General features: G+C 34.4%; 1 protein-coding gene across 1 annotated transcript in view; it reads right to left on the reverse strand.

The window, feature by feature from the left end:
• Ascc3 (activating signal cointegrator 1 complex subunit 3) overlaps window positions 1–9,656 on the reverse strand; it is a 312,705-nt gene that overhangs the window by 277,385 nt on the left and 25,664 nt on the right. The window contains exon 3 of the mRNA XM_055616194.1: window positions 5,927–6,077. Within this exon, the coding sequence (XP_055472169.1) occupies window positions 5,927–6,077 (151 nt within the window). The remainder of the gene's footprint in view (window positions 1–5,926; window positions 6,078–9,656) is intronic.

Here is a 9,656-nt window from a genome sequence, read left to right on the forward strand (position 1 = left end):
GAAGAGAAGAGAAGAGAAGAGAAGAGAAGAGAAGAGAAGAGAAGAGAGAGAGGAAGAGGTCACCATGAAGAAGTTGCCATGAGGACAATCAGGGCAGAAGCAACTTTTCTACATCACTCAGAGTACACAAGCATGTCTCCCACATCCACATGCATCCCAATGCTCTGATTGCATATAAGGGTCAGGGAAAGCTGTTAGCTAACTGAAACACCAAAAGCACAGCTTGGGACTAGAGTCCTGGAAGGAAACTGGAATGACAGAGACAGGGTACCTTCCCAATTTGCTGGCACAGCATACTCATAAAGCCAGCAATCAGCATTGAAGGCACAATCTAACTGCCAAATTTGTCTGGCAGGTTCTATCTTCCTTCTACAACACAGAATTAGCAGGGAAAGCTGTTAGGATTACTGTTTTCCAGGTGAACCACCATTCAAGAGCTCTACTGAAAAAAAAGTGGGATTAGGAGGCATGCACCTCTATAGAGTACGCAGATAATGACCATGTTCTTATTCTAAACACCCAAAACTAAAGATGTTTCCTAACTATAAGTATCTTGCTCCCAAATAATCCTCATTTCCCTTTATAATTTACACATAATTTAGCATTAAATGGTCTTTTAAAATGGTTAGGCTGACGCTTTTCAGTTAGCATGTGCGTACGATTCTCCAGGCATTCTCTATAGGCTTTATATCAGGCAATCCGGTACTATCTGAAGACAGTGTTTCAACAAAACTTATTTACTAATCAACTGGCAAGAATTTGTGTAAAAATTTAGATTATAAGTAAAAAGAGCTAGTCTAGAAACTGAACCATTTAGATTCTGGCTTAGCTACTGTTCTACTGCTATGAAGAGAATCATGACCAAAGCAACTTACAGGAGAAAGCATTTAGTTAGAAGCTTGCTTACAATTTCAGAAAGTTTGTCCATGATCATCATGAGAGGAAGTAACCAGGCATGGAGTACCCTAGAGTACTCCATGGTACTAGAGTACTAGAGTACCAGGTACCTAGAGTACCCTGATCCAAAGGCAGCAGGCAAGAGAGACAGAGACTAGTGTAGACTTTTTGAAGCCTCTAATTATGAGCCTCCAAGTGCATCACACCTCCTCTCACAAGATCACACCTCCTAGTCTTTCCCCAAGAGTGTCACTCCCCGGTAACAAAGCTTTCAAATGTATGAGCTTTTGGGGGCCATTCTAATTTAAATCACCACAGATACCTAAGGTTCTACCCACTATATAATGAAACCAGGAAACCTCTGCATCCTGGATGCCAACTGCCACAAGTTTAAAGAGGTGTTTAAAAGGTCCCAGGAATACAGTATTAGTAAACGCTAGCCCTGCCTACCTACCAAACAATTATGACAAAAGCAAATAAGATGTGAAATACAGGAAACTGTAGTAAATCCCAAAATATTTAGAAAAAGTCAGTGTAACAGTCTTCCTCAGAAACACTATTACCTGGCAGAAAATGAACAGAACTGAGCTGGCTAGCTAATATTCTCTTAAATATTATACATAATCTTATTATATAAAACAATGTAATTATTCATTTATTACTATAAATAATAGAACTTTTTAAAGTAAAAAAAAAGTGATTCTACAACTTTAAATCATCCTCAGTAAAATATACATCTGTATTTTCCTTTGAGTTAAAAATGTTTAAATCAAATAATCTTAAAATTTCATAATTTTAAAATTTTTCAATAGCTTCCCAAGCACTTAAAAAAAGTCTTCAAAAAAGTAAATTTTTTTTAATTTAAAAATTTAATTATTTATCAAGACTTGCACCCTAACTAGGTATTAAAGTTAAAAGTAGTCAACAAATAAATCAGTTCTCTAATGAGTTAGAGCTTATTTATTTAATAAATCTTTTATGCTTATATAAATAATGAAATGATCAACACAAATTTATTTTGCTTCATTATGTTAAAACTTCAAATGTAGTTTTACCTCTGATACTTGTCTTCACATGTGAAAAGTACATTATAATCCTACATTGTTTACTTAAAATAATTCCATTTATTTTAAAAAATCAGCAAGACAGGCAATGTGGTATAAACATGTTCATTAAAACAGGAATTAGGTGTCTTATTTTTTTTAACTTTGTAATTTATTTTTTTTTTAATGTTCAAACCATCAACTTTTCAAGACTACTACATACATACCAAAGTATCATACCATATCACATAATCTGATGTGACCCTATCAAGAAACTCTTGATACTATTCCAACCCTGAAAAATGCTACATTTTTAAGTCATGTAAATTTCCGACGCACACATTTGGAAGCATTACAAAGTACCCTTAGATCTCATTTATTTACCTCTGTTATTTTATAGAAGCTTACGGAATGGAAATACATGTAAAATTTTACTTTGAAATACTGCAACACAATCTAGCCTGTTCAAGGTTTGCTCCTCTATTACTCCTCCCCGCCTGGCCTGGGGGAACTTCTCTATCCTTCATACAACCACACTGTGGGAATATGCACCTGTCAAAACGCTGCACCACAAGTGGAACACTAGTTGCTGACCAGCAGCTACCAGTGCACCTTCCTTAAAAAGGGTTCCCTCACGGCCATTTACCAATCGTTATTCCCAGTACTGCTGTTGTATAGCTTCACAAAAGAAGTACACAAGAACTACCATCACCACATTAACAGATGATGAAACATTCAGGAATACCCACAACCCACTGGTAACCAACAAAACTGCATCTATACCCACACACTAAATGATCATCTGAATTTATCTCATACTACATGAAAATAACTCATGAAAACATGAAACAGAAAACCAAGTAAACAAATTACCACAAATATATTGACTATAAACAAAAAAATGCAACAAATATGAAAAAAAAAAAGCAAGCAACAGAGATGTGAGATCTAACACTATCACACTTCAGAATACAAGGGCGACAGATACTCTCTAAATGTATAATAAACAAGCACATGCAAAAGATATCAATTTAATTATACTATACTGGTTGCAAAACACTGGGTGCATTCAGTTCTGACTATATGACAGCAATGTGCTGAGCTAAATGGTATTTGATTTTTTTTCTTTATTTTTAATCAATCTAAAATAGCTCATCAAACTTTTAGTATTTTCAAGCACAGTTAAGTTAGGTGTGCTGATGCATTCCTGTAATGCCAAAAACTAAGGAGGCTGAAGCACTCTGAGTTTAATGCCAGCCTAGGTTACACCGTGAGATGGTGAAATTCTGTCCTCAAAGGAGATTGGGAGATAGTAATTTTTAATTTACTTAATACACAAAGAATATGTAGCATATATACACAGCTCAAAGAACTGTCACAAAATGAACACAATTGTTTAGCTGACTAACGAGTTCCAGAAATAGAACATTACGACTGGTACATATGAGAAAGCCTAGGTGTGCTCCTCAACTAACGTCCACATCCGATTAACACTTTATTAATTTTGGTAAAAGTAAGATGCACACAAATGTCAAAACCCAAAGAAACTAGTGGTTACAAATTTGAAAGGGCAAACCAATAGTTCTTTCCAGAGCAATGGAATTTGAATGCTGAAGCAAGGTAGCTCATTTCTCACTTAGTCATGATTTGTACTGTGCTGTTAAAGTTAAATGCTTTATTCTGCCCCTAAGGAAGATACACATTTATAGATAATTAGTTAAACATAGGTTCTTTTGACCCATTTGCATGCCATTCTTGACTTCAATAGTCTATACTTTCTATCTCTACTGTACAAATCATGAACTATTTTTTGTTTGAAGGTTTGACTTGTGAGTAGTAACTGGGCAGAGTCTAAATATAATTTTATTTTTTTAATGTAATAAAAATTTACTCATGGTACTTGCTAAACCCAAAATTTCATTTACGTTTTCACTAAGTGTTCTGAAATATTATTATAATGAAACTAAGAAACAGGGGAAATACTATGGATCATATTTTAAAAGACTTCAATAAGAACGTGATAGCCTCAATAGCTTGTAAATGAAGATAATAAAGGCAGAAGGGTTAAACCAAGTCAAAGCAAACCATATATTTTTTATGTTTATTACTGCTTCAATGTTCTTAAAATACAGTACGACTTTGTCAAATGCTATCATAAATGTCTTCATATTGTACTCTCTCTCCCACTGGCTCACACAAACAAAATTTTGCTATACCTCTAGAACTTCAGAAAATGATGAAAGGCAAAAACAAGCACATCATTTAATTTGTATTTTCACAGAACATTCGATTCAATACTACACTAGATTATAGACCAATAACAGTTAAATGATATACTGAAGTCAAATAGTTTTTTTTTTAATTTGATGATCATAATAAGTCTTTTAATTCAAAGAAATATAATAGAAACACACACCAATATTGTACTAAGGAAGAAAATTATCAACCTAACTATGGTAAAGATCTAACCTTTTTCTTCAGAAAAGATCCTCTGAGAAAATTTGTCCACTGATTTGCCAAGTGAATCTAACTAAGACTACAACACACAAGACACTAGTGCAATCTGAGCAAAGACAATGAACAAGCAAAGCAAGATCCCAGTATCACGCAACTTATACCTTTTTGGCAATTAAAAACTAACAAGAAAATAACATAATGATAGATATTTGTCATTAAATTTTTATTTTTTATATTAATTACCGTTTATTTACTTTGTATCCCAGCTGTAGCCCCCTCCCTCATTCCTTCCCAATCCCACCCTCCCTCTCTAATCTCCTCCTATGCCCCTCTCCAAGTCCACAGATAGGGGAGATCCTACTCCCCTTCCATCTGACCCTAGCTTATCCGGTCTCATCTGAACTGGCTATATTGTCCTCCTCTGTGGCTTGGAAAGACTGCTTGCCATGCAGGGGAGGAAACCAAAGAGCCAGCCACTGAGTTCACGTCAGAAACAGTCCCTGTTCCCCTTACTAGGGAACCCATTTGGATACTAAGCTACCATGGGCTACATCTGATAATGATAGATATTATGGAGAGCTTTGCAATAAGGAAAAAAAAAAAAAAGCTACATGATGGGCTGGAAAGATGGCTCAGCAGTTAAGAACACTGGCTATTCTTCCAGACGACCTGAGTTCAATTCCCAGCAACCACATAGTGGCTTTCAACCATCTGTAATGGAATCTGATTCTCTCTTCTGCTGTGCATGAAAACAGTGTTCATACACATAAAATAAATAAATCTTTTTAAAAAAATGCTATATGACAACTTGGAATTAGACAGCTAATGAAGGTTACACAGAGAAAGCAATGTTCTAGCTGAGTTCAATGACAAGGCGAGTCTATCTGCAGTAAGGTAATGATACAACTTCACAATGCAATGAGCAGTGTATGCAGTGCTCCAGACCCACTCATGAAAAATGTAAGGAAGTGGGAGGCAATGGTTCACTGGGGAAAAGCAAGGATGTTATAGGTGGAGGCAAGAAATATGGAAGATAGAAACCAGATTAGAGTTCTAGAAGCATAAGCCTGATAAATTTGAGGACAGAACTTCGGCAGGGCTATCAAAAAGTTGGAATGATAGCATGAAGTTCAATGTATAAACTGGGAAATGTTATTATAAAATCAGTTATTTTACTTAATTATGTTTTTTACCTTTAGAGAATATGCTTGCATTTAGTGTATTGTAATTTCAAATAACAAATTTCTTTAAATATATTGAATTAATGAGAACTTTAGGAACTGAGAAATGAAGTGGTCAAAGTACAAGTTACAGCCCACCATTCACTTATGCACTAGGTGGACAAATTCTTGGAGTTATTGATTATATTCAGTTGTTTATTTACTTCTACCCCCTGCCACACTGTCCTAAATTTATTAATAGAGAAGACTGTCTTATGTTACTGTGAACTGTAGCCTTTTACTATACACATACATATATATAGCTTATAAGAAATCTATTTCAGAACCTTATTTTTTTAAAGACTATACCGATTTGTTTTGCAGCTTGTAGTATATCTTTTAAATCTTCATTTATACTTTGCATTTTATTCTTCTCTAGTTTTTCATTCAAAAATTTTACTATCTTCTTCCATGTGAGGCCGAAATCTAAAACCTGTTCATGCAGTTTGGATCGCTTCAGCTGAAAAAGAGTATAATACAGAAAAATTCTGGTTAGAGTTTATCTCCAATCCATTATTTATCATATATAATTTTTATTACATAATAGCAATTTTGTACTACCCAGAATTCAAAGTTGTATCTACTCAGACACTAATTATTCTCAGAAGGAACTTAATTTACATGTGATTTCAGAGGTCACAAACTGACCTGTGAAAGGAAAAAAAAAATTTTTTAATGAAAAATGTTTTAATTATAAAACAAGATCATTCATACAGCAAAGTAGAACATTCAACATTCCAAACCTAACCTGTAAATAACCCACACATTCCTTTCCTTTTTTATAACTGCTTGCTTTTAACTTCATTTATAATGTCCATAAAAATACATTTTGATGAAAGGCATTTAAAGATTATAGAGCCCCTGATTAATCAGTTAGACACATTTAAACATATTGTTTTCAGAATGTGACCCTGAAACTAAAGGTTAGACAGATTCTTTTCAATATACACTCTTTTCTTAAAACTATAAATCTTTTCAAGATTACAGAATGCAATAAAACTTTCATGTCAGATCCTTGGCTCTGATCCACAGATAAAGGTCATGCAGTACAATAAAAAACTGGTGATCAGGCACAGAACTTAACTTTACTCTTTACTCTTGCTTGGACTGATGATGTGCATTATTCATTACTTTCCTACTTCAATTTTATAATTTAAAATGAGGCCAATCAATCTGGTTAAGAAGAAAAAAAGGAAAAGGTACATCTAAAATTAACTGACCATAAAATGACTTAAGTTATTATAATAAGGTCATAGATACAACTATTTATTTTACTTTTGTATATTGTGGACATTTTCTGTGATTAAAATGTCACATTAAAACAAAGTTTATTATACATGCCATTTTCCTTCTTCATGACGCAAAACATATTTAAAAGCCTACAATAATAAATGAAATGACATGGGAGGTCTGTATGTAGTCTTTATGCTTTTAAACTGTAAAATATCCCATACTATCAGTAGTTCAGAATTTGCAAGGCTATAGAAGGAAAACAGAAAACAGAGTATAAGATATTAACATTAATTAAGAATATAGATTATATATATTAGTTATATATATTAGTTACTGTGAGAGATGTAGGAACTATTGTGAATTTGAAGTGTGTTATGGTCTGACACCATTCTCCATCATTAGAGGGAAGTCTACCAAAGGACTGGTTAATAGTCTGCTTTCTGAATCAATCTTTAGGTGAAGAGATTAACTATTATATAGTACAAAGACTGATGAAGTCTACTAGTAACTCACATTTTCACTCTACAAGACAGTCAGCTGAGGAGTCAACAACTAAAAGTAACTGCTTAAATTTTTCTTTAAAAGGAAACAGTGAGGTCAGTTTCTTCATAAGCTGTCTTCCCACATATAATACATACATCATGAAGTCTATAAGCCTTGTCCATATTGCTAAACAAAAACTTTTCTACTAGAAGCCAATTTATCATTTATACAGTGAAATGATCTATTATGTATATGACTACAGCTCTTGCAGATTTTACCTTTTGAAACAATATATATATTATAACTATATTCAGAAAGAAATACAGGGATTTAAAGACCAAAATAAGTAAACTTTCATATGCTAATTGGTCAAAATCAATATATTATCAGCTAAACTATTTCTCTTCAAATACCACATTGAAATCCAAACCTCCACAACCTCAGAAAGCCATGAATTCATTACAAAAAAGCCAACTATGGACACTCAAGGATACCAGGGATAGGATTCTACAAAGGAAAGGTCCTGGAAAGATACAGTGCAAAGGCTGCTAATCTACAAGTGGTAGAGAGAAGTTTCCAGGGAAAAGCAACTCTGCTGTGATCCTGAACTTTAAGTACCAGTTGTATGGAACACAAAATTTTTGTTGTCAAAGTCACCTAACCAATAATATATAATTCTAAATAAATTAATGTCATAGGTTAAGGATTTTTTTAATTTATTTTTTTAATTTATTACAATTTATTCACTTTGCATCCCAGCTGTGGCCCCCTCCTTCATCACCTTCCAATCCTGCCCTCCCTCTTCTATCATGCCCCTCCCCCAGTCCACAGATAGGGGAGGTCTTCCTCCCCTTCCCTTAGTCCCTAGCCTATCAGGTCTCATCAGAACTGACTGCATTGTCTTCCTCTGTGGCCTAGCAAGGCTGCACCCTCCAAGGGGGAGGTGATCAAAGAGCCAGCCACTGAGTTTATATCAGAAACAGCCCCTGTTGCCCTTACTAGGGAATCCACTTGGAGAATGAGCTGTCATGGGCTACATCCGTACTTATCACCTTGCACAAAACTCAAGTGTCCAGCGGATCAAAGATTTCAACACAAAACCAGACACACTAAACCTGTTAGAAGAAAAAGCTGGGAGAAGACTTGAACTCATTGGCACAAGAGACAACTTCCTGAACAGAATACCAACAGAACAGGCTCTAAGATTAACAATCAATAAATGGGACCTCATGAAACTGAAAACCTTCTGTAAAGCAAAGAACACTGTCATCAGAACAAAATGACAGCCTACAGACTGGGAAAGGATCTTCACCAACCTTTATCTGACAGAGGGCCAATCCAGAATATATTTAAAAAAAAAAAAACAAAAACCCAAGAAGTTAAAAAGCAACAAATCAAGTAATCCAATTAAAAAAATGGGGTACAGAGGTAAACAGAGATTTCTTGATAGAGGAATATCAAATGGCAGAGAAACACTTAAAGAAATGCTCAATGTCCTTAGTCATCAGGGAAATGGAAATCAAAAGCATTTTTCTTAAGAGTCTCATCTTAAATATCTTTTCCTATAAATATTTTATATTTACAGAATTTTTATTAAGTCTTGGCATAATAAATATACTTTTACTTTTTATAACATAACATTTATAATTTCATATGATTTATTTTATAAAACATACTTACATAAGTCACTTTATTTATAGAATTTCATTGTGGAACCATATAACCTAATTTGTTGCTCAGAAATCACAGTCATTGAACCAATTTAAAGAGTGACTGGCAGTGAGTGTGGTGGTGCACGCCTTTGATCCCAGAATTCAGAGAGGCAGAGGCAGGCAGATCTCTATGAGTTTGAGGCCAACCTGGTCTACAAATTGAGTCCAGAAAAGCCAAAGCTACACAGAGAAACCCTGTCTTGAAAAAAACAGAAAACCAGGCTGTTGTGGTTATGTGGAAAGTACATACTAACAATGTTTATTATAAGCCTATAATTATTAAGGTGGTATTATTTAATCCACTATCATAATCAAAAAAGACACAGACACCTGTTAAAGACACCTGTTAGATTTTAGATTTGCCTTATTTCACCTTGGGCTGGGCAGATAATTCCATCTATGTTATCTTATTATCTCCCAGCCCCCATCCCAGGTCATCTGCTTTAATCATTTCTATCAGGACTACTTTCCATCCTTAATCCCAAAATACATGCTTATATTTTCATCTGGGCAGTTAGTTCCTTTCGATACCATCCCCTGAGGCCTTCCTCCCAGTCCACACAGTTTTCTTTTTTTTTTTTTTTTTTTTTTTTTTTTTTTTTTTTTTTTTT

The sequence above is a fragment of the Psammomys obesus genome, unplaced genomic scaffold (assembly GCF_907164565.1).
Source record: "Psammomys obesus unplaced genomic scaffold, mPsaObe1.curated_primary_1811, whole genome shotgun sequence".
NCBI classification, from domain to species: Eukaryota; Metazoa; Chordata; class Mammalia; order Rodentia; family Muridae; genus Psammomys; species Psammomys obesus.